Source organism: Suncus etruscus, chromosome 12, assembly GCF_024139225.1.
Source record: "Suncus etruscus isolate mSunEtr1 chromosome 12, mSunEtr1.pri.cur, whole genome shotgun sequence".
NCBI classification, from domain to species: domain Eukaryota; kingdom Metazoa; phylum Chordata; class Mammalia; order Eulipotyphla; family Soricidae; genus Suncus; species Suncus etruscus.
This window is the reverse complement of record NC_064859.1, coordinates 100,870,883-100,896,059: the sequence shown is the minus strand read 5'-3', so window position 1 is coordinate 100,896,059 and position 25,177 is coordinate 100,870,883. Positions and strand designations below refer to the sequence as shown.

Below are 25,177 nucleotides of genomic sequence, written 5' to 3'. Positions count from 1 at the left end.
ATATATAAGGTCTGACCTATATATATGATGGAGGATGGGGTGACATCTCCCCCTCCTTGAATAATTAATGAGGAAAGGTAAGCCTTTGGTAAAACCAGCCCATTTCTGGGAGGGGTCTTTGGAAGAACAAAGGGGCTACCTCAGGGATTGAGAGGCAGCTAGAAGCAGGCTGGAGGGAGAAGAAACAGGTTGAGATGGCAGGGCAACTGAAGAGAGCCTGCTTCGAAGGCTAGCACAGGCCACACGTAATGGCTAAGGCCTTATTAGTAATAAAGCTTCATGTCTCCTGAAACCTGACTACCTGGGGATCATTTATTTCCTCGCTGCCACCCAGACCACGCAGACCTGCCGGCTGGAAGAGGCTGCAGGCATGTGGCCCGGGCCGACAGAGAAAGGCCTCACCGTCCATCCATCACCATCCACCTCCATCCAGGACTCTATAATATGTATTTCTACACAGGTGACCCCCAGTCTAAGATAGGGTGAGGACAAGGGGTGGGGCCACTTTGACTAGGGGTGTGGTTACAGAGCTGGGACATGGCCACCGAGGAGAGGGCATGGTCACTGAGTGGGGAGTGTCCACTACACTGGGAATGTGGCCACTCCAAGCAGGGGCAAGGCCGCTTTGGTCAGGGGCATGCCCACTACAATAGGGGTATGGCCACTTTAAGTAGGGTCCATGGCCACTGTGGTGGGAGGTGTGGTTTCGCAGTAGAGGCCCTGGGTGTGTGTGTCCACTGCAGGGGAGTGTGCGGTACCTGGGCACTGAGGGCAGCAGGAGTCCTGGGTGCGCACGGGGTTGTGGCACAGCAGCGGGGGGCACACTTCGGTCCCACACAGCACCCGCCCGCTGTGGCACGTGCACTGCGTGCAGGAGTCCAGGCTCCACGTCTCCCCCTCCACGAAGTACTCGCCGCCGGGTGCTGGGCACAGGGAGGGTGCCAGGAGCTCAGGCGTCTGCATGGCCGTGTCCTCTGTGGGGAGAGGGAGTCGGGGGCATGGGTCCTCCGAGCTAGAGAGGCACCGCTGGGGACTTTTCTGCACACACAGACACAGGCAGACACAGAGACAAATGCACACACAAGCATACACATAGACACACAAAGACCTGCAACACAAACATACAGACATGCACACACAGAAGAGACACACGGACATGCACAGAGATACAGAGACACGTGCATACGGTGACAAATAGAGACAGAGAGATATATACAGAGACACATGCACAGAGACATAAACAGATATACAACATAGACACACACAAGCGTACAGACACAGAGGCACAGATATGTACACTCAGGCACAGAAATATACATACACATGAACACAAAGAGACACGCAGTGCGCATGTGTAAATGGCATCAACAGGTCCCACCGCACAGAACCCAGGGAAGCATCTGTTGACTGAACTGGCCCCTCGTGCCCTCGTGCCAATGGCAATAGCCCGGATGCAGCTGTGACAGCTGGCTGAGCTCCGAGCTCCATCCTGTCTTGGCTACTCACCACCTGGCCAAGCCCAGGGGCTGCTGTCGGTGCCCGGACGCCACTCACCTGAGCAGGATGGGCAGCACTGACCCGGGTGGATGGTGGGGTTGCTGCAGGCGGGCACGGGGCAGCTGATGAGGGCGCACATCTCCCGCCCGCGGTGGCAGTAGCATTGGCGGCAGCCGTCGTGCCAGCTCTCCTGGTTGCGGTGGTGGTGGCCGTCCATGGACAGGCAGGCGCCCGGCAGCACCGGGGGCTGGGACGAGGGAGCCGCCTCTGTGCGGGCGGCAGGAGGCAGCTGGTGAGCCCAGGACAGGGTGCGCTCTCTCTCTCTCTCTCTCTCTCTCTCTCTCTCTCTCTCTCTCTCTCTCTCTCTCTCTCTCAATCTTTCTCGCAATCTCTCTCTCTCTCAATCTCTCTCAACCTCAGTCTCTCTCTCTTTCTCTCCTTCTCTCTCTCAATCTCTCTCTCTCAACCTCAATCTCTCTCTCTCTCTCTCAATCTCTCTCTCAACCTCAATCTCTCTCTCTCTCTCTCTCTCAACCTCAATCTCTTTCTCAACTCAACCACCTCCACCCCTGCTCACTCCCACCCCAAAAGCCTGGTCCTAGGAAATCCAGCACAAGCCAGGCTACCTCACTGCTCTGGGATCTGATAGAGTCTCACCCCTCTACCACCCTGGGACACAGGGAGACTGAGGAGGTCAAGGTCAAATCAAGGCGCTTTAGGCTCCCGTCAGACCTGACCCTCCGCAGGGAGGGTCCCCTTCGTCAACTGCTCTCTTGCTCTTGCCCTTCCTTCCACACACTGTGACATGTTAATAAGGCCACATTTACGTGTGAGTCACTGATAGTTAACAGGGACAGCTACTTCCTCGGATCTTCAGTTCACAGAGATGGGAGGGACTACATTTAAGTGTGCGCCACCGGTGGTACACAGGGACAGCTACGTGTTAGACTTCCTTGGCCCTTCAGTTTACAGAGATGGGAGAAAAAGGGGGTCGGGCTGTGAAAGGGTCCAGGCAGGGCCAGGGCTGTTTCTTTCAAGCCCGCCTCAAACCTTCCTTGGCTCTGTGTGGTGTCTGTATCTGTGTGACTCACCTCTGCTCTGGGGTGTACATGGGGGTCCCCACGGGAAGTTCCTGGGTTTTGTACTACATTACTGTATTACCCCAGCAGCAGTCCAGCACTAGCCATCAGAGGGTAGCCCCTTTAACAAAGACCTTAATTAACTGGTCGGGCTATAAACACCCCCCACTTCTCCAGTGAGGCTTGGTGGCAGTTCTTTTTTATTATATTTTACTTTTCTTATTTTGTTTTTTGGGCCACACCTGGATGCACTCGGGGGTTACTTCTGGCTCTGTGCTCAGAAATTGCTCCTGGCAGGCTCAGGGGACTCATATGGGATGCCAGGAATCAAATCTGCCTCTATTTTGGATTGCAAGGCAAACGCTCTGCTACTGTGCTATCACTCCAGCCCACCAGGACTCTTAATTCCTTTTTTCTTTTCTTTTTTTTAAAATTTTTTTTTGGGACACATCCGGTGGCATTGGAGTTACTCCTGGCTCTGTGCTCAGAAATCGCTCTTGGCAGGATGAGGGACCATATGGTATGCCGGGGATTGAACCTGGGTTCGTCTTGGATTGACTGCATGCATGGCAAACGCCCAACTGCTGTGCTATCTCTCCAACCTCTCAGTGGCAGTGGAAGAGGCCATTGGAATAAAGATCTGACTGAACTGTTTCTACTCCTGGCTTTGGCTTTTCTCCCTGATTTCCACAGATTTTCGGCTGTATCTTTTTGGGCTCTTTATCTTTTTAGCTTATATACCTGTTCCTTTTACCTGGCCCTCATTCTGCTCTGACCCTGGTCCCAAGCCCAGCTCTCTCTCCTTCTTTATCCCTTTCACAGCCTGAGTTCTTTTTTGTCACAAGGCCCCTGCTATTTTCTATTAAAAAAGGCTTGAAGCATCTTGTCAGTCTTGCCTGCTTGGCCTCCACAAACCAAAGGCTCCGCAGATGCACCTGGGGACTCACACTCACCTCTGCATCTGCACAGGGGACAGCCTTGTGCATCTCGCTGGAAGCCCAAGGGACAACTTCGGCTGCAGGGGAGTTCCGGGCACTTCTTACAACGGCAAATGCCACAGCCGTGCTTGTTTCTCCTGTTGATGCAAACGTCAGTCACATCAGAAGGGCCTTGCGGGGTGCCTTGAGCTCTGACCAGTCTCTATGGCCACAAGTGCCACCCCCATGGTGAGACACTTCCTGCACCCTGGGGTATCCCTGGGAGATGACTGGCACGGATGGGACAGGTTTAGCAATTCCTTCAGGACACATGCCCTTCCCTCAGGTGGCATACAGGTGGAAGCTCAACCCCAGGAATGGGACAGCAGAAGCTGGTGGTAATCAGAGGCCACCAACATGTTTGTAAATGTAGCCCCAAGCTGCCACCCACAGCCCCCAACTTCCAGCCCTGGGAAAACACTAGTTTCTTTTTTGGGACACATCCAGCAGTGCTCAGGAATTACTCCTGGCTCTGTACTTAGAAATCTCTTCTGGTAAGCTTGAGGAACCCTGTGAGATCCTAGGGACTGAACTGGAGTTGGCCACATACAACGCAAACAAACGTTCTCCCCGCTGTGTTATTGCTCTGGCCCTACTAGTTTCTTTTCTGGCGAAAGCTTTGAGAACAGTATTCCTAACTTGGTTACCCGATCGAAATCTGAATGGATTTTGGAAGAGTTTCCAAGCAGAAAAACATGGGGCTGGAGTGGTAGCACAGCAGGAGGGCATTTGCCTTGCATGTGGGTTGCCAGGATGGATGTGGGTTCGATCCCCGGCAATCCATATGGTCCTCCAAGCCAGGAGTGGATTTCTGAGCACAGAGCCAGGAATAACTCCTGAGCACTGCAGGGTGTGCACCCCCCCCCAAAAAAAAGAATAAGGTCAAGAGATGACAGGACCTCTGTCCTTCCCAGGGGCAAACAGTGCCCAGGGAAACCTGCCAACTGGGATGGGCAGAGACCAGGACGAAGGGGATCAAAGCAGGGCACAGCAGGAAAGATTCAGCCATGAAGCGTCAGACCAGTATATATACACAGACATGGACACAGATGTTAAGGACACACAGTGTGGCTGCTTCCCCGAGGGACCCCGGGTTTCTGGAATATAGGGAACATCCAGCCATGGTCTTTCCATCAACACGACTGTCACTTAAGGTGAGCCTTAAGTGTACTGTGGACCAGGTAGGTAGGTGCCAGTGGGTATAACATGGATGCCACCCCAACTTGTCACCCAATTTGGCATGAGAGGCAGGTGGGGACCTTCGTGTCTGATGACGCCCTCTCTGCCTGGGCACTGAGATGGCCATGAAAAGTCACAGCACCAATCACGGGGCTCGTTGTGACTGTCTGCCCCTTGCCCCTGCACCCCTTTATCTGAGTCCAGTACTTCCCTCCCCAGCCTTTTCCTCTCCTGAGTTGGGTGGGGGGTGCGGTCCAGACTCCCAGGAGAGGAAAAGTGGCAACTGTGATGGTTCCTGTTTGTTCGGAAGAACCTAGCTCTGGAGTGGGCCCGAGAGATGTGGTGATGGACCTACACGTATCCGAATGGGCAGTGCTTGTCGCAGGCGACCGGCCGGCACTTCCGGGGCCGAGGGCGGCATTGGCACAGCTCACAGTCGTGGGCATCAGTCAGGAAGCCGAAGGGGCAGTCCAGGGTGCAGTCGTGTTTGAGGCCTGAGCACAGTGTGTCCCCTGCAGAGATAAGGACAGAGTTTTGTCCCCTGAGGAGAGGGAAAGGGACCTCGCGAGGCCTCAGGGTCTTTCCTGGTGCCCACCAGGCCTAGAAAGGCTGGCACAGGTCAGTGCATGCCAGCCTTGCCCACCTGCTTGCCAGACTTCAGTGTGTCCTGTTGGACCATGGGAGTTTGTGGGACTGTGTGCATCTTTTCAGAATGGTTTTTTGTTTGTTTGTTTATTTGTTTTTGGGCCACATCTGGTGGTGCTAACAGCTTACTCCTGGCTCTGAGCTCAGGAATCCCTCCTGGCAGAGCTCAGGAGTCCATATGGGATGCTGGGGATCGGCCCTGGGTTGGTCGTGTGCAAGGCAAATGCTTTCCCCTGCTGTGCTACTACTCCAGTCCCATCTGGACAAACTTTTAATCAGAGGTTCCCAAAACAATGTGGCCCGGCCCATTGATCCCCTTTTAGAAAACAATGTCTTCAGTACTTAAGTAATAACCATCATAGTCTCGAAGACTGGGACTCCCAGAGGGACCTGCTACTTTTTTTTGGAATTTTTTTTTTTTGGGGGGGGGGCAGACACAGCAGTGCTCAGGGTTCACCCCTGGCTCTGCATTCAGAAATTGCTCCTGGCAGACTCGGGGGACCCTAAGGGATGCCGGGATTCAAACCCAGGTCCGTCCTGGGTCAGCCATGTGCAAGGCAAATGCCCTACCACTGTGCTATTTCTTCAGCCCTGGGATCTGCTGTGCTTAACTCTTGTTCAAGCTAGAAAATAAATCATGGGGCTGGAGTGATAGTACAGCAGTATGGCATTTGCACAAAGCAGGCCTGGGTGGGGCCTAACGGCTGAGGCCCAACGTCTGGACAGTGTCCAGGGTGCGACAAGGGCAGTGTGAAGGACATAACCTGCCTCTTGCCCTCTTGGCCTGTCAGGACCATCCCTTTATGAAACCAGCTGAAAAGAGTGAGAACACGTCTAGTTGCAGGGATCAGGGCAATGGGTCTGGGGCGATGGGACCGGAGCGATGGTACAGAGGGAAGAACATTTATTTGCCTTGTACATGGCAGACCCAGATTCGATCCCTGGTATTCCATATGGTCCCCTGAGCACCACCCACCAGGAGTGATTCCCGAGTGCAGGAGTTACTCCTGAGGGCCAGCGGGTGTGGCCCGAAAAACAAAACCTATCCTGGATGGAGATGGGGCTGGAGCCAGATGGAGACAGATCTGGGGTGATGTGTGTGTGTGTGTGTGTGTGTGTGTGTGTGTACAGACAGGCCAAGATGCCAGATGTGGGGGAGGCTGAGGAACATCTGGGTGTGGGGCTACAAAGTCCCCCCCAGGCCTGCACCCCTGAGACAACAGAACAAAATGTCTGAACACAACACGGCACCAAAAATGGGGAAGTGAGAGTCAGGACAAGGTGCAGGGTCCCCAGAGATTATGCACTCGAGTGTCTGGGATTCAGTTCTGTCTCCTCCACTACACAATTCCTTTGAGCTATTTTGGGGGGACACCAGACACAGGAGCAAAACTGTCACCCCCATATAGCACCCCGACACCCACAGTCATCCCACACAGTACCCTGACAGCCAGTCACCTCATACAGCGCCGACACCCACAACCACCTCATATTGCGCCCTGACAACCGAACACCCCACACGGCACCCTGACCCCGTCTCGCCCACTCACGGCTTTTGCACTGGCAGGTGGGGCAGCCGCTGGCATCCAGCCTGAAACCATCCACGCAGTCCTTCTCCGTGAGGGTGCAATTGGTCAGTTCTCCGCAGGCTGGGGGGTCCATGGTGATGTAGGAAGGCTCTGGAGAGAGAAGGGGTGAGAAAAAAAAGGGGGGTAAGGCATGAGATCACCCGCTCACTCTTAGAATCCCCAACAGTCCAGTTACTGCTGAACACAAATCCACACGTTTCACCACATGCCTTCCAGGCCTGGGAGAATATTTTTAAGTTCATTGTACTCCTGTCTCCAGTGCTCCCTGCCGAGCAAGGCCAATAAACAGGGTGAAATGAGCTCCCTGCACTGCTGGCGGGGCTTTGATCTCTTCCTATGTCACCTGCATTTCTTTAGAATCCTGATGGGGGGGCAGAGTGATAGCTCAGTGGGGAGGGTGTTTGCCTTGCATCCAGGTTTGATCCTCAGGATCCCACATGGTCGCCAGGCACCACTGGTGTGGCCCAAAAACCAAAAAATAAAAAATCCTGATGGGAGCAGTTTCTGTCCATCGGTGGGGCTACTTTCTTCTTTACCCATTCTGGGCAGCTGTGGCTTATTGTTATTATCATCATTTTTATCTTTATTATTGTTAGGCTTCCTCTGAGCAGCCTGAGCCTAGGTAGGTGGCATCACCCACTGGCTTGCACCCGGCTTCAGAAAGACCATTTCTATCTCCAGTCTTGGGGGGATGGAATGAGACCCTCATACTCTCCCTTTGGGGCTCATAGGCCAGTCTCTGCAGAGACACAGCAACAAAAATTAGGATGGGGGGACAGGACATGCACCCACGCCCGTCTGCAGACACGGCTCAGCTCTGCAGCAATCTTGTCTATTTGACCACGATCTAGCCACAAAGCTGGGTTGGCACCGTGGGCAATGGCCGAGAAGGAGGGATGGACACAGGAGTGTGGGGAGGGGGAGACGGGGACCCTAAAGAGGGACTCGCAGGGCTGTGCCCCAGAGAAGTAGATTGTCTTTTGCAATCCTGGCTGAGCTACTTCAGGGTGACCCCAGCCGGGCCAGGTCAGGCTCCTTCCTGGGGCATCCAGACAGTGGCAATAACGAGTGGGGTGATGTGTCTCCTGGCCCAACAAGACTCGTGTGTCCCAGCGACCCCCGTAACTGCCTCTGGGCTGCCCAAGAGTTTAGTTCTTGTCCCAGAAGGAGCCCAGAGCGTCTCTGCATACGGTGTTTATCTAAGTGTGCTGGGAAAACATTCCGGTCATTTCCAGGATGACTCAGGTTTCTCAGGCACATAGCCCGCATTCCAGGCCCCAATCCGATCCGCCTGTCTCCGTCTCCGGGGGTGTGGACCAGATGAAAGGAGCCGGTCCATCCCCGCCCGAACTGGTGGACTCAGGCGCAGACTCTGAGCGATCTGGGCTGAGGGAAGACCCAGTCAAATCGACATGGGGTACATGGGCATCTCTATTTGACGCTCTTCCTTCACCGTGTTCCTCACCCCGAGTGCTCAGAGTGAGTGCCTCACAAGCACGGATGATCTGATGTACGGACGAGTTAAAACATCCAGAGATACCGTGAACTTTCCCGGAGGAGATCAAAACACGGGGCTGTTTCCGGTGGCACCCCTTTGAGGAGGAGGACAGACCCCGAGGTTAGAGACCAAAGTTAGCAACAACAGGGTTAGACACTCAAGGCCCTTGTCATCCAACGTCTACCCTTATTCGGACAAGCCGGAAAATATATTAAAAAAAAATAAGAAAGCCAGATGAGGCTGTTTTTCTACTTCCATGTATGGCTGGAGCGTCAGAACATGCGGAGTTAAAGCAGACATGGAGTGTCGTGAGCGGGAGGTTATTTGTGGGGGCTAAGAATAGCCCAGGGGTTGGGGCCGGAGTCATAGCACAGCAGGGAGGGTGTTGGCCTTGCACTCGGCTGACCTGGGTTCGATCCCCGGCATCCCATAGGGTCGTCGTCCCCCCCCCCTTCAGCAAAGATGAAAAGCCAAGTTGTGGGTACCACAGTTTTTTTGGGTTTTGAGCATGGATCTCTGTCTGGGCTAGACCTTGTCTCTGTGGCCACTGGCATGGCTATGGGGCCGTCCAACCTCTGCTGCAGGAGTAGCAGCTTCGTTACAGGAATGTGTCCATGGAGGGCCTTAGGGTGCAGGGCTGGAGACCTGTTGCCTCCCCTAAGTTTGAGCAGGTTCCATGTAGCGGGTGCCTGCTATGGGCCTTGCTGGCTGTCTCACTGGAAGAGGCTGGAGCCAGGGCTGAGATGGGCTGTTTGTGGGGAAGGGAGGCGGGAAATGTGGGTGAGGTGCCCACATACCTGCGGGTTTCTTTGGTGACACCCCATGGAACCCTGGGGTGAGCTGGCCCTGCCAAGGCCTGAAAGTCACAGAGACCGAAGCCTGATCTGTACCCATGTGTGGGAGCTGTTTACGAACAGGATATAAGCCAGGGATTAGGGAAGAGGGAGAGACGTAGAGAAAGGGATAGAAAGTGAGAGGGAGAGAGAAAGGGAGAGGGGAGAAAGGGAGAGTGAGGGAGAGAGAAAGGAAGAGAGGAGAGAGGGAGAGAGAGGGAAAGGGGGAGAGAGATGGAGGGAGAGAACAGAGAGGAGGGAAGAGAGGGAGAGAGGGAGAGAGAAAGGAGGGAGTAAGAAAGAGAGGAAGGAGAGACATAGAGAGGAGAGAGAGGGAGAAAGGGATAGAGGGAGAGAAAGAGAGTGAGAGAGAGCCCCTTCTCTGCCTCAGTCAAGCACAATTATCTGGGGTGCTGGAACAAGGCCTTCCCCCTTATGGACACTTCTTACTCCTCTCTCTCAAGATCTGGTGGGGGGTCCCAGGTGAGCAGAATTGCTTGGAACACCAGAAACTCAGCCCTGTCCCTAAGACGCAGGCAGCCCCCACTGTGAGTGGCCTTAGGGTGGGGTGGGGGGATGGATATACCAAAGCAGAGTATCTGTGGAGGAGAAATGTTCTACAAAGATAGGGAACCCACAGTCCAGCAGCCTGCAGACGAGGGACGCCTGGACCCGGACCCGCGGCTCTCGCCCAGGAGCAGACAGGTGGAAGCCAGCGCCCAGGGCACTGGGACGCCTTTGCAACTTGGAAAGAAAATTCCCGGCCGCCCACTGCTCCTCTAAAATCCCTCCAAATGCCACTTAATCTGCCATTGGGTCATGTTGGGAGAAGAAACATGAAACCTGAATGTTCCCACGGACACCCACAGACGATGTGAGCAGGGAGGCAGAAGTCCATCCCGTCGGTCCCTTTGCATGAGTCCCTCTGGGCTTCACCAACCCTGAGAAGGGCCCTCAGGCACCTCTGTCTGAGGACCAGACGCTGATCCCCCATACACTCTCTATTTTTTTTTTTTTTTTTGGTTTTTGGGTCACACTCGGAAGAACTCAGGGGTTACTCCTGGCTCTGGGCTCAGAAGTTGCTCCTGGCAGGCTCTGGGGACCATATGGGATGCCGGAATTTGAACCATCGTTCGTCCTGGGTTGGCTGCTTGTAAGACAAATGCCCTACTGCTCAGCTATCTCTCTGGCCCCTCCCAAACTCTCTCTTCCACTTTCACATGTGACCCCAGAAACTCCCTTCTCTGTGGGGGGAAAAGCAGAACTGGGAACTCAGGGCAGATACTGTCCTTGGGGATCGTGGATACACACTAAAACTCTCAGGAGAGCAAGAAGCTGCCAGGCTCTGTCTGGGCTGTGGCAGGGCTCGAGGAGCGAACTTGGGTCTGCAGAGAGCACTGTAGGCGGAGCACGGCCTTCCCCAATAAGTTCCCAGGAAGGCGGATTCCTGAGGCCACCAGAGGCCAGAGGAGCAGGACGAGCATGTGGGTCGAAGGTGGACAGGAGCTGCAGCGTGTCCACAGAAGGCTTGGCAGGCAGGACTCACCCTCACCCACGAGGCAGCACCCCTACCCAACTCACCCTCACACACGGGGCAGCACTCCCCGGGCACCTTGACGGGGTTCATGCAGCTCTGGCCACAGGCCGTGGCCACGCAATGGGGCTCTCCGTCGATGCACTGGCAGAAGGTGCAGTCGTCCTCCCGCCAGCGGGCACCGTGGGCACGGATCTGGCCACTGGCGTAGCAGCCAGCAGGATTGCTGAGCGGGTACACGGGATCTGTGGGGACAGAGAAGGGCTTGGATGAGGCGCAGGGTGGCCCCACTGTACCTGCTCTGCCCTGGGGTTGGGCGTCCACCCCGCTGGCACCTGAGTAGGTCAGGCCCAGGGTGGGAAAAACGCATCCTGTGTGGGTCATGTTGCGGGGTGCACAGTGGGACAGGAGAGACCATTATTGGCAGGGGTGGGGAACTGTGACCTCCAGGATATGGACCGCAGAGAGGGGCAAAGGCCGGAGATGGGGCACTAGACTGATAGGGACATGGATGGGGGCAAGGAACCAGGGCAATGTCCAGAAGCATATCTCAGATGGTGACAACAACATCCAACCCACAAATAGGGGTCCGGAGTGATAGAACAGTGGGGAGGGCGTTTGCCTTGCTGGCTGACCCAGCACGCATATGGTTCGATCCCTGGTATCCCACAGGGTCCCTCGAGCCTGCCAGGAGTGATTCCTGAGTGCAGAGCCAGGAGTAACCCCGAGCATCACCAAAAGTGGCTTCCCCTAAATCTACCTAAAGCATGACTTCCCTATTGTCCTGGGGTAGAGAGGGAGCAAACATGCATCCACATCCTACCTGGGCCCCCCTAGAACGAAGAGGGTCAGGATGAGTTACATCACCTCCTTTCTCTCTGGGTCTTCTCAAGCTCACCTTACGACTGCCATCCCCCCCTCATTATTTTGTTTTGGGCCACACCCAGTTGTGTTCAGGGTCTACTGTTGGCTCTGCACTCCAAAATTACTCCTGGCAGGCTCGTGAGACCCTATGGGATGTTGGGAATCGAACCTGGGTCAGCTGCATGCAAGGCAAACGCCCTACTGCTATGCAATCCCTCTGGTCCCGCAACTGTCATTCTTTCGTGAAATATGGGAAAAACAGTTTTCCTGGTGGTGGAGGAGGCTGATGTGAGAAATCAGTGACACCCCCAGAGCCTCCAGAATCGTACCCCTTAAGTGACTGAACCCACAGCTGATACCACCCACCTCTACCAATGTCCCATTCTAGGGGTGCATGAGGCTGGAGGGTCACTGAGTCCCAAAGAGCCGGTGGGTGAGTTTGTATGTGGGGAGGGAACCCCCAAGTGGCTCAGACACCATGGGGAACCTTTCACAGAGGGCCTGTGTGAGAACTGTGATGGAGGAGAGGTGGTCCTCCATTTCCCGCCACCCACCGCTGCTCACCTTCACACACAGGGCAACACTCCCCTTCGGGCACGTAATAGCGCTCACAGTTTAGCTCCCCGCACTGGGCGGTGAAGCAGACGGCGACACCCCCCTGGCAGCGGCAGAAGCGACAGTTGTCCATTCGGAACAGGTCGCCGTCGCTATACTCGACGTTGTTGAACACGCAGGCCGGCTTGGTCTCTGTGGGGAGACAGGGGCACGTTGGGGTCTGGTCAGTCCCTTCGGTGGGGGCCCTGCGAGACCCTGCCTCTTCCCCGACTCGGACCAACGGTGGAGGCTCTGACACTTGGTGAGGACTGAACATGACTGAGGTGACAATCTCCCGGGAGGCGCCACTAAAGGCGCGAAAGGCCAAAGGAAGTTATGATCAAAAACACCCTTATTGGGGCCAAAGAGATAATAACCCTATGGGGAGTGCATCTGCCTTCCATGCAACCAACCCGGGTTCGATCCCTGGCATCCCACTGCGTTCCCTAAGCACTGCTAGGAGTGGCCACTGTATGTAGAGCTAGGAGTAACCCTACCTGAGTTCTGGTGTGGCCCAGAACACAAACACACACTTACACACACACACACAAACACCTTTATTTATCCTCATGAAACACACCCAGGAGTCCAGTTTTTGCCCAGCAAGACCTATGTCGAATCCCCCAACTCCTGGGGAGCAAAGGTCACGGCCATCTGAGACCCTTTCAAGAGGTGACTTTTTTTTTGCTTTGTCACATCTTTCTTGACCCATCCTAATCACTGACCCCAAGCCCTCACGCCTTCTTCTCTTCTGCCCCCGACATTTATTTAGATTTTTCTGGAGTGGATGTTTCTTTCGCTTCTCCAGTACGGGCTCCAAAACCTCTTTCCCCTTCGTTGGGGATAATCCACTGTTATTTTTCACTCACCACTCACTACTGATGACATGGGACTCAATCCCTGCATGTGACCCACTTAGCAAGTGGACTAGCTCTTTGACAAAGAGATTAAAAAAAAAATAACAAACTTTACTTATTGATTGATCCCTGGCTCTGCACTCAGAAATCACCTCCGGCAGGCTGAGGGTGGGATGCCAGGAATCAAATCAGGTCCCTCCTGGGCCTGCCGCATGCAAGGCTCTCTGACCCCTGACGAAGAGATTTGAGTTTTGAAGCATCTTGGCCAAGCATGCCAAGCTCTGCATTCAGATCTCTTCGCTCTACACCCCAAGGTTTTCTATGAACTTTCCTTTGCTTCAAAACTCTCTCCTGAAAGCCATGCCTTATCTGTAATTTCAGCTGAGTGAAAAGAACTCAGATTGGCTATAGACAAAGCCCACCCTTTAAAAAGAAAAAAAAATTACAGATTAATTTTTTATTATATTTTTAAACTGACATGAACACCTTCAAAAATAGATATAGACTCAAGTCCGCAAGGAACACAGGGGTCCATACATCCCGAAAAAACAAGATCTATTCTGAGAATGCAAGGTTGGTTCAATACTCTCCCACCCCCCCGAATCCACAGATGAGAAAGGACAAAACCCATGTGGGAGGAAACTCAATTGGCTAAACTCAATACCCTTCTGTAATACAAATGTTCAATAATCTTGGAACAGAAGGGAACTTTTCTCCAACTAGAAAAATAGCAATCATAGGGCCAGAGTGATAGCACAGTGGGTAGTCGTTTGCCTTGCAACTGGGTTCAATCCCCAGCATCTTATATGGTTGCCCGAACCTGCCAGGAGTAATTTCGGAGCGCAGAGCCAGGAGTTACCCTTGAGCACTGTCAGATGTGCCCCCCCTCCCCCAAACAAAACCGAAACCAAAAACCATAAAACAAAATAGCAGTCAAGAAAAAAACCAAATCATGGCATAACAGTCTATGGTAGTGAAGATTTTGGTGTTTTCTTTCTCCTTATGATCAGGAACAAGAAAAATAAATGTTTGGTCTCAACACTTCAAAGTTATTTAATGTGGTACCCGAGACTCTAGCTGGTTTGGAAATAGGCGAGAAAAGGAAATAAAAATAAATATTTGGATTAGAAAAGGAGAACGTGGAAGTATTTCCAGTTACAGAAGTCACATAACCAAGTCCTGAGAACAGTCAGATGTACTCCTCCTAGTTACCCCAACCCCAACAAGACCCTATGTATTTGGATTGGAGAGACAGTACAGCAAATAAGAGCATTTGCCTTGCCTACCGAGGACCCGGGTTCGATTCCTGATAACCCCGCTAGTCCCTTGAGTACCGCCTGGAGTGATCCCTGAGCGCAGAGAGCCAGAAGGAAGCCCTGAACATAGCTCCAAACAGCACGCTATGGACCCATACAGAAAACTCACAATAAAACAACAACCAACTAAACAAACAAAAAAGAAATGACAATAAGCAGAAATACCCAGTATGACGCCGTTGGACTTCATTAGTTATCAAGGCCTAGAAAGATTCCCCCTTCACTACGGACACAGGAAAGCCAAACGCCAATGAAGATCAAGATGATGGAATTTCCTGCTCTTACATAATGTAAAAAAATAAAAAATAAAAAAAATAAGTGCAGCTCATTGGGAGAACCCTGCGGCAGGCAGCTCCCCACCAAAAACATGGAGCTGCGAGTATTCCACGACGCAGACACGGCTGGGGTGCCCAGGAGAGAGACGCTCAGGACTAGCACAACAGCTGGTGACAACAGCATATGTGGGGGATTCATGACCCACAAATGAGGAATGTTTCAGGGCAGCTCCAGGCCCAGAAGTGATGGCTGGAAACAACCCAGGTGTGCACCGACGGACTGCCCAAGGGAAAAGAGCCACCCTTCCCCAGAAGGGGCTGCTCAGCCACTTGGGAACAAAGACCTCAGGCATGCTGCAGCTTGCTGGGAGCTGGGGGGTGGGCACCGAGCAAGTGAGCAGAGGGAGGTGGGCAGAGATTAATGGCTGTATGGGGGAGGAGGCCGGGAAACTGGGGAGTCACTATTGATTGATCCTAAAAGGGGTTCTGGGGAAATGAATGCTCTAGAATTGCCTGCAAAGGCTGATGGTGCCCCCCAGAGTTATGTAAGCAGGGGTATAGTTCCAGGACCCCCCCAAGAGCGGATGCCTAAAAGCACGAAGCGTGTTAAGGGTCTAGACATCACGGGTTCTTCTTCTACATATGCAGCCATGAAGAAGTGTGTGTCACTTGTGAATCAGACCCGGGAAGATGAGCAAAAAGACCCGCTTGACCAGGAAAAAGTCACTGGCCGCTGTTGATGACAGACGCAGGAAGGGCGGCCGTTGGCCCCATCCTGGCTCAGTTGGGGGAGACAGGGGAGACTGGGGTGAGGGGGATGGGGGAGGCCCACGTACCATTAACACATTCAAAGACATCACAGCACTTGCCAGGAGTCCCGGTTCCACGCAAGACTCTACGTGGGGTGCTGCCCGCCTCGCACACGGGGAAACCACATAAGCCAGAGAGACACTCGCATCTGAAACCAAAGCAGAGGGGGAGACCCCGTGAATGAGCAGCAACATGGAGGTCGGGGGACCCCTCCCCAGACCCCACCATCCTCTGCAAAGGGGTGACGGGCTCGGTGATGCTGCAGTCCTACCGGTCTGCAGTCACCATGCAAGGTGGGAGTGGGTGGGATGATGGGGGATCTCATGGGATCTACTTTGAGAACCCCAGATTTTATTTATTTAATTTTGATTTTTGGATCACGCCAGATGGAGCTCAGGGATCATTCCTGGCAGGCTCAGGGGACCCTATGGGCCAACTTGCATTGGCCATGTGCAAGGCAAATGGCCTCCCCGCTGTGCTATTGCTTTGGCTGTGTCTGGATTTTTTTCAAGTTCCCTTCAACCCCAAGGACCCCTGGGATGGAGCTGGATTCTTCTCGTGACATCAGCCCTGAACCCCATTTGAGAAGGTGCAGCTGTATGGGCAGAAGCAACCCCCAAGCGCATATCTGGTGGGGGGGGGTGGAAGAGGGGTAGGGGGGGAATCTGGGGTACCCTGACTCCCCACGATGGAGCTGCCCCAGCAAGCACAGTGCGGCAGGGAGTGGCAGCTCCAAGGACCAGGCCAGGATCCTGAGCGAACACTGGAGCATCCACATGGCCCTGGGACGAGGACGTAGGAGATGGAAACTGGAGGGAAGCTGAGAGTTGGGGTGCCAATGTGACTAGGAGGGCTCAGAAGTGTTCCAGAATCCCTAGGGACAGAGGTTGGGCATGTGGGGTGGGTGAGGCATCCCGAGAAACACCGCGGGTGCTTCTGTAGGTGGCCAGAGGGCCAGGGCCATAGGAGGAAAGTGACCTAAGTCAGCTTAGGACCGGGCCCTTGGACCCCTGGAAAAAGAGGGCAGCAGGAAGCTCTGAGTCTCTCCAGCTGGACCCAGACAGTGAGGGAGAAAGAACAGAAAAGACATCTGAGGCTGGCAATCTGCCCCCCATCAGGACAGGTGGGGAATGGGGCCCCTCCAGCCTGTTTGTGGGGTGATGCCCTTCCCCCACATCCCCGAGGATGTGTGATGCCTTAAGCTGTTGTGGCTTTTTCTGGGGGTGAGAGGCAGGTGTGGCTTGCTCGGAGCCCTGAGGGGCAGTGCTGAGGGAAACTGGTCTGGGCTTGGATAGGACCTTGGTAGGGGTGGGGTGGGGGGCTGTTCCTGGCCTCTAGACCTGGGTCTGGGGGGCTGTATCCAGCCCTGTTCCCTCAGGTGGGGTGCAGGAATAGGCAGTGTCTGTGTTGAGTATAGGTGACCCCACACACGGGCACCTGACCTTGCTTATGGGCGGTCCTGACTGCATACAGGGGGTGCCTGACGCCACACGTGGGTGGTCCTGAGACTTCAGGGGTTCACAGGGCCCATCCCCATGCTGGGGTTTTGCCTCTCAGCACTCCCGCTGCCTAGGGGCCCCATTGTGGGGACACCCCATTTCTGGACAGCCCCTGCCCCATCCAGGTGGACATTGCTGCCCTGAGGCTACCCCAGGGCCAGCCCAGGTTCAAGTCCTGCCACTGCCTCTGGCCCGATCCCTGAGCTCTGCCTGTATGGTCCCTATACTGACCCCTCAAAGCCAAATGACTGCTCCTGGGGAGTCTGGGGCTGTGCTTCTTTCTTTCTATGCCCATCTGGGGAGGGGCTCTGGAAGGGGCCAGCACTGGGCAGGGCAATGGACAGTCCTTGCTCACAGAATATGGGGTTTCCTGGTCATGAGGGTCCCTAGCACCTAGGGCATAGAAGAACTCAGGAAAGGACTGCTGGACCCCGAAGTGCCCTCCAAGAAACTGCCACTCTGAACACAGGGGCATCGGGTGGTAGTGGGCTGTGCCTACCACGAGGTGGATCGGACCCAGGGATGTCTCTTGGGTCCACTCTGGGCAGTCTGGGTTACCAGGTGGGGAGAGGGACATGACCCACCAGCCCAAGGTCCCCTCCCCCCAACACAGCCAAGGAGGAGAACCCCAGAATCACAGCAGGGGCAGGGAGTGAGAAGCCAGCTCCAGCACCATCTCTTCCCTCCCCCTCTGCACCCCCTCACCAAATTCTAAAGCCCAAGAGATTTGGGCAGGTGCCCAGGAAACCCCATGGAATGATACAGCCTTGGGGGGCTACCTAAGTGCTTCCAAAAGTTCCGTATCTATCTCTTCTCTACCAGGAACAGAGAGGCTCAGCCCAACTTTACCCCATGCTCTCCAACATTTTGCCTTCCTTCTTTCACATCTCCCAGCAGCCCAGCCTAGTGCCCTCCCTTGTCAGTAGGCTTGTTTTTTTGGCGGGGAGGGTCTCAGGTAGTCTTCCTCCCCCCAGAAAGTAAGTTTGGGGAGCAGCAGAGATGTCAGGCTGAGTGGAAGGAGGAACTTGCTTAGCTGCCTTTGGATACCCGGAAAGAAGCGACCAAGACAGACCGTATTGGGGGACTCCTCCAGAATGGTGACAGACTTGTCACTTGGGTGCCCTAGACAAATGACACACACAAGGCAGGGCAGCAGTAGACGAGGAGGGGGTCCACCTTTGGGGAGCTGCAAGCAGGAGGAAATGCTCAGCACACCCCAAACTCTAAGTACCAAGAGTGCTAAGGGGTTGTGAAGATGTCTGGGTCCGACCCACATCTAGTCCCCAAAAGCCTGCTAGGGGTGACCTCTGCGGACGGAGCCAAAAGTAAGCCCTGACCCACCCTCACAGCCAAATAGAATTCAACTGAACTGGGGCTGGGGAGATAGCACAGCAGTGGGGCGTTTGCCTTGCATGCCACTGACCCAGGAGGGACCCAGTTTGATTCCTGGCACCCCATATAGTCCCCCAGCCTGCTAGGGATGATTTTTGAGGTAGAGCCAGAAGTAACTCCTGAGCATCTCTGGGTGTGGCCCAGATGCCAATCAATCAATCAATCAATCAATACATTTTTTTAAAAGAAAAGAATTCAAGTGAACTTGTGTCCCCATGACTAGTGTTCCACGTGGGTCCAGGCTGCCTCCCCGATTATGGCCAAAATCCCATTCCCAAAATCACAGCTCTGCCGAGCTCAGGGCTCCTGCAATCCAACTTTCTATCTGTGTGTCCCATGATGCTTCAATTCAAACATAAACAGAGACGGGGGAGACCAGCCTCATCGGAGACACCATGGGGAAAGGGTCCAGAACATGGTCTAAGATGACCTGGGGCTGGATGGCCGGATGCACGGGACAGAGACGGGAATGCAGCCCCAGTGCCTGGGAAGGCTGTGGGGTTGACAGAGATACCTGTTCCACCTGCAAGGGCAGAGACAGGTGACAAGGATGCGAGGCTTCAAGCTGGTGACAAGCCTGAGGACGGCCACAGAGGCTGAGAAGGCCACCCCACATCCACACACCTGCACAACACTGATGCCTGCCGCAAAATCTCGACTCCAAAGGCAAAGCTCATGGCTCCTGATCTGAGAAGCATCCCTCCCGGTGGCCTGTGAGCTTTGCTGATGGCAGCACCCTGCACCCCAATAGCACGGCTTGAACCACTCAGATAGATGCACCCCGATAACACGGCTTGGACCACACAGATGTTCAGACTCGGACCCACCTGATGTAGTCTGATGGGGACTAAGGGGGAAGGAAGTTAGGAGGCTCAGCTCCGGGATGGGCTGGTAAGGTGGTGGTGGTAGAGGGCTGGGTGGGCCACAGGTGAGTGGATCATGAGAAAAAAGCACCTGCGGGAGAGGGTGTGGAGAGAGAGAGAAACACACAGAGAGACACAGAGAGAGAAAGACACAGAAAGACAGAGAGAAAGACACAGAGAGAGAGAGACAGAGACAGAGATGTAGAGACAGAGAGAGGCAGAGAGACAGATAGATAGAAATAGAGAGATATTTGGGCCAGAGTGATAGCACAGCAGGTAGGGAGTTTGCCTTGCACGTGACCAACCCAGGTTCGATTCCCAGCATCCCTTAGGGTCCCCTGAGCCTTCCAAGAGTAATATCAGAGAGTAGAGCTGGGCATGAGTTAAAAACCAAAAGGAAAAAAAAGAAAAGAAATAGAGAGGGGCGAGAGCTATAGCACAGTGGTAGGGCGTTTGCCTTGCATGAAGCTGACCCATTACAGACCCGGGTTTGATCCCCAATATCCCATATGGTTCCCCTGAGCCTGCCAGGAGTGATTACTGAGTGCAGAGCCAGGAGTAACCTTTAAGCACTGCCAGGTGTGCTCCACTCCCCCCTCCCAAAAAAAAAGAAATAGAGATAAAGAAAGATAGAGGTAGAGATAGAGAGGTAAAGAGACAGAGAGATAGAGAGAAACAGAGACAAAAACAGAAAGGGAGAGAGAGAAGGAGGGAGGGAGAAAGGGAGAGAGAATGAAGAAAGAGGGGAGAGAGAGATAGAGAGAAACAGAGATAAAAACAGAAAGGGAGAGAGAGAAGGAGGGAGGGAGAAAGGGAGAGAGAATGAAGAAAGAGGGGAGAGAGAGAGCGAGAGAGAGAGTGAGAGAGAGAGAGAGAGAGAGCATTCAGGAGTCACTATTTTAATTGGGAGCTAGTGTCCTCATGGCCTAGGACCTAGCTAGGTCCCAGTCACCACCTGGTAGGGGCCAATCTAATGGCTGTCCTAGGCGACATGTGTGCATGTGTGTGTCTTCCATCATACAACATGCGAGCTCTTTCCTTGTTGAGAAGAAACAAAGGTGAGAACGTGATAAGAGGGTCACAGAAAATGCCCTTGCTGGGCAGGGCACTTGGGGACCCAAATTCCATCCTGGAATCCCATCCAGTCCCCGGAGCCCCGCCAGAAGTGACCTCTGAGCACACAACCAGGAGTCAGCTCTGAGCCGCCGCAGGACGTGACCTCTCCCCTTTCATCCCACCGAAATACTGAAGAGAAAACACACTTGCCTATGCCCCAAGCTGACTTGTCCACGCAGCGTGGACGACTGACTCGGGCAAGTATCAGGCCGGATACAAACTCGGCCACTTCCACCCCACACCCCGACACAGCCGAACCCCCAGAACTGCCGGGGCCCTTCCCAGCCAGGCAGGACCATCTGGATGCACTCTACAACTGCACAAGCCTCAACGCCACCAAGAGCGAGATGCTTTTGGGGGCCAGCTTTGGCCATGTTGGGGTGAAATCCTGTGAGGAGGGGGCAGAGTGGGCAGCTGGCAGGACCACCTTTTGGGGTCCCACTTCCCAGCCAGGCCGGAGCAGGTTAGAGGTGCTGAGGGGCGGCTGTGGGGACAGAGGTGGGGGCTTCTCAGATTGAAGTTGTTACTCAGCATTCCCCCCGACCTTGGTTTACCTGGGTTTCAGGACATGAGTTCCCTGGAGCCACTGACCCCCCAGGAGACCATTCGGGGCGCCAGCCTGGTGCCGCTGGCACCAGTGCCCGAGTCAGACTAGCAGGCTGGGCCTCAGTGGGCGTGTCTGCCTTCCCTTCTAGGAAAGCGTGTTTTCTGTCTGTGATCTGGGGCCCAGGCCAATCACAACATGGAATTCCTGCAATTATTCAGTTTCCAAAGCCTGGGTGTGGAAGACAGCATGCTGGCCTTTCAGTGGCGAGCTGGCTCTGCTTCTGGGGCTAAGAGCCACCGAGGCAGGAGGGAGACAACCAGAGAGAAGAAATAAGAGTGGCCTGGAAGACAGGTTCTTAACTTAGGCACAGAGAATGCTACTGGATGGCACCGGAAGAGCCAGGATTAGTTGTTTTCTCTTTTTTTTTTTGGGGGGGTCCACAGTGTTCAGGGGTTACTCCCGGCTCTGCACTCAAATCACTCCTGGCAGGCTCCGGGGTCCTATGGGATGCTGGGGATCAAACCCGGGTCAGCTGGGTGCAAGGCAAACTCCCTACTGCTGTGCTATCTCTCCAGCCCACATACCGAAGCATGTTTTAAATCTGCCCTTGGCTAATGCTTACTTTACATGCGCTGGGATTTTCAAAAATTTATTCTCCCAAAGCAGCCAAATGAATGATCCAAATGAAAGAAACACACATCCACCCAACTCCCCTTAAGTGAAGCAGATTAAGAGAAATTTGTCTACTGACACCAAATCTTTAAAAACAACAACAATAATAACAACAACAAAACAACAGCAAAAGAAACAAAATTCTCAAACTGTTAAATGCCATCATTTTGGAGACTGTCCCTGCCTCTGAAATCAAGTTAAATGAAATGCTCAAGGGCTATTTCCAAGGACTGACATGACCAACTGCAAAGGTTTGGTTTGGTTTTGGGGTCACACTGGCCATCCTCAGGGCTGATCCCAGCTCTGTGCTGGGGTGGGGGAGAGTTTCTCTCCTGGTGGTGCTCGAGGGACTATCCAGGATGCTGAGAATTAAACACAGGTCAGTCACACGCATGCAGGCAAGTGGCCCTCATGTTGTGTGCTGGCTAGGACCAGAGAGGCAGGTTAAAACCCATCACAGGCCCCTGGCAGAAACGCTGATGTTCAGGGGCCGAAGAGACAGTGCAGTGGTAGGGCATTTGCCTTGTGCTCTGCCAACTCAGGACGAACCTGGATTTGATTTCTTGGTATCCCATATGGTCCCCAAAGCCTGTCAGGGATGATTTCTGAGTGCAGAGCCAGAAGGAACCCCTGAGCGCTGCCAGGTGTGGCCAACATCCCCACACAAAAACAACAACAACAACAACAAAACAAAAAAACACCACCAAAATGCTGATGCTTGAACTTGGTTTGTTAAGAGGGAAGAGAGCCCCTAAACCAGGGGGGATGGGGGGGGCGTGTACCAGAGGGGTACTGGCCACTAGATCCATGCAGTGACTGACAGAGAAAGGGACAGGGGTGGAAAAAACACCCACTGAGTTCTCTGCAGAAAGAGGGGTGCTAGGACGAGGACAGAAGGGAAAAACACACAATCTGTCTGTGTGTGTCCTTGAAGAGAACAGCTCAGTCTACTGGCATTTATTTATTTATTTTTGGCTTTTTGGGCCACACCTGGTGATGCTCAGGGGTCACTCCCCTGGTGGTGCTCAGGGAACCCTACAGGATGCCAGGGACCAAACCTGGGTCAGCTGTGTGCAAGGCAAATGCCTTCCCTGCTGAGCTATCACTCCGGCCTCCATTTCTTGCTTCATTCAGAGGTTTCTGATCTTGATGAAAGCAGCAGTGGTGCTGTCTGAGTTGGGCCACATCTTCCTCAACAGCATCCCTCACCCCATACCCTGTTTTTTCTCTCCCACAGGTGGGTCTCTGCAGTTTAAATAGTGCGTTTTCACGTTGGCACCTTCTTTTCATTCCCTGAACTGAACTGTGTGGTGAGAGTCACCGTGAAGGAACCCACGTGCTTCTTTCTGTTTTGTTTTTCTTTCTTTTTTTGGTGGGGGAAGGGGGTTACACCCAGCGGTGCTCAGGGGTTACTCCTGGCTCTGCGATCAGAAATCCTGGCAGGCTCAGGGGACCATATGGGATGCCGGGGATCGAACCTATGTCCATCCTGGGCAGCTGCATGCAAGGCAAATGTCCTACCACTGTCTCCACTGTGCTACCGCTCTGGCCCCAACCAAGTGCTTCTGAGGGGCTGGCCATGGCTCACCCGAGTCAACCTCAAGACTGTGGGGTCCCAAGGCCCCAAAGGCTCCTTCCAAAACCTCTGCCTCCTGCCCAGTGAGCGAGCGAGTGGCTGAGACCTACTTTGGTCAGGGAACCTGGTCAGAGGGAGACTTTTCTTTTTTTCTTTTCTTTTATTTTTTTTATTGGTTTTGGGGCCACACCTGGTGACGCTCAGGGGTTACACCTGGGGATCAAACCCAGGTTTGTCCTGGGTCAGCCGCATGCAAGGCAAACACCCTACTGCTGCGCTATTGCTCCGCCCCTATGAGGCTTTTCTTGAGAGCAGAAGAAACCACGGCCCAGAAGGGGGACAGAGACAGGGGCACTTAGCAGAGTAGAGGTGATGGAAGCACGGTAAGCACTTGCCCACTCACTCGGACACTGCAGGACCCATCCCCTGCCTAGAGGAGTGCCTTCCCGGCCTGGACCAGTCACTGAGCAGATGCCTGGTGACGACGTACATGAATGTAGGGGTGCCTCCTGTGGGTTGTGGTGCAGGGCAGAGAAGCCGGGAGCAGAACAGGACAGAAATGTAAAGTGGGGGCCCCCACCGTGGGCTCTTGGGCTCAGCCCACGCAGATGGACAGACAAACAGACACTGATATACACAATCACACAGACATGTACACAGTGTGTGTGCCTCTATGTGTGACGGGATCTGTGAGTGTCTGAGTATGTGTCTACGTGTGTCTCAGTCCAAGTACGTGTCTCCGTGAGAGTGTACCTGGATGGGATTGTGTCTCTGTGTGTAGCTACCTCTTATGTGTCTCCATGTGAGTGTCTTTATGTGATTACGTCTCTGTGTCTCTCACACACGAGTTCTAGAGCAGCAACAGGAGCAGTGAGGGTGGGGACACGTGTGGGAGCAACCCTGGGGAGTCCAGTATAGTCAAGAGCCTCGGGAAGGAGGAGGAAGGCCGGGGCATTGGGGGTCACACATGGGGAAGAATGTACCTGTGAGTTCTGGGGAACCACTTATGCTCTATCCCCCCCTCAATAGTGCAGTACAGCTGGTGAGGATCCACCCTGTCAGAAAAGAATGCACCCCAAGACACAGCTTCCGCGAGGCATCCCCCCTCAGTTCCACTCGGTGAAGGTCAAGAGACTTAGATGGTGGAGGCCAAGGAGGCAGAATCCAGCTGCCTGCCTGAGCCCAGGCCCCCTTTCCCCCCGCATCTCGGGTACCCCCTGATTCTGGTCTGCTCTGGGCTGCCTCGGACCCCATGGCATCCCGCCTCTGGGAATTTTCCAACAAAAGACAAACAGAAATGCCAATTCCTGTCTGCCTTCCTCTGGCCTCCCCCACAATGAGTCAGTGACGGGAGCCCCCGCGCCCACCATTTTTCTCCTTTCCGGAATTCTTGAAAAATCCCCTTCTCTGTGCCTCGCTGGGAATCCAGGCCCTCGCTGGCGCCGGGGTGGTTCCAACCCACAAAAGGGCATGGGGACCCCTAAAGACGGTGCCTCCTTTCTCAGATGGGACAGGGGGCACACACACATATGCGACCCGGATGGGTGCACCCCCAGATCTGGTGGTGTTGGCAGTTTCCAGGGCGCACAGCTTAAGCAGGCACAGGCCACGGAACTTGGGAGTTCCCATGAACACAGGGTAGGGTGGCAGGAATGAGCCCACTGGTTGGGGGTGCTGCCTGGAGGGGAGACGGACAGAGGTGGGTCCTGGGGGGTTACAGACCTCAATTATTATCTCTCCAGGGTGTGCAGGGGGCAGTCCAGACAGAGACCAGCTCCAAAACTGAAGCCCTGAGATAGAAGGGTCAAAGGGGCCATTACTTTGGACTAAGGAAAACAAAAATAAACGCTTCTAAATCTTGACTTAAAAATAAAAACGGGTTTTTAAAAGGTCCTTTCAGCAAAGTATCTCAGAAAGGCAAGGATATAAATATTCCACAGAGGGGCCTGGACATGACCCAGGCCC

The 25,177-nt window shown here is 54.0% G+C and overlaps 1 protein-coding gene across 1 annotated transcript in view; it reads right to left on the bottom strand.

Moving 5' to 3' along the window:
* CRIM1 (cysteine rich transmembrane BMP regulator 1) overlaps window positions 1-25,177 on the bottom strand; it is a 46,644-nt gene that overhangs the window by 7,355 nt on the left and 14,112 nt on the right. The window contains exons 5-12 of the mRNA XM_049784699.1: window positions 15,574-15,695; window positions 12,260-12,442; window positions 10,879-11,076; window positions 6,928-7,056; window positions 5,088-5,244; window positions 3,530-3,651; window positions 1,555-1,764; window positions 759-974 (exon numbers count right to left, since the gene is read on the bottom strand). Coding sequence (XP_049640656.1) covers window positions 759-974; window positions 1,555-1,764; window positions 3,530-3,651; window positions 5,088-5,244; window positions 6,928-7,056; window positions 10,879-11,076; window positions 12,260-12,442; window positions 15,574-15,695 — 1,337 coding nt within the window. The remainder of the gene's footprint in view (window positions 1-758; window positions 975-1,554; window positions 1,765-3,529; window positions 3,652-5,087; window positions 5,245-6,927; window positions 7,057-10,878; window positions 11,077-12,259; window positions 12,443-15,573; window positions 15,696-25,177) is intronic.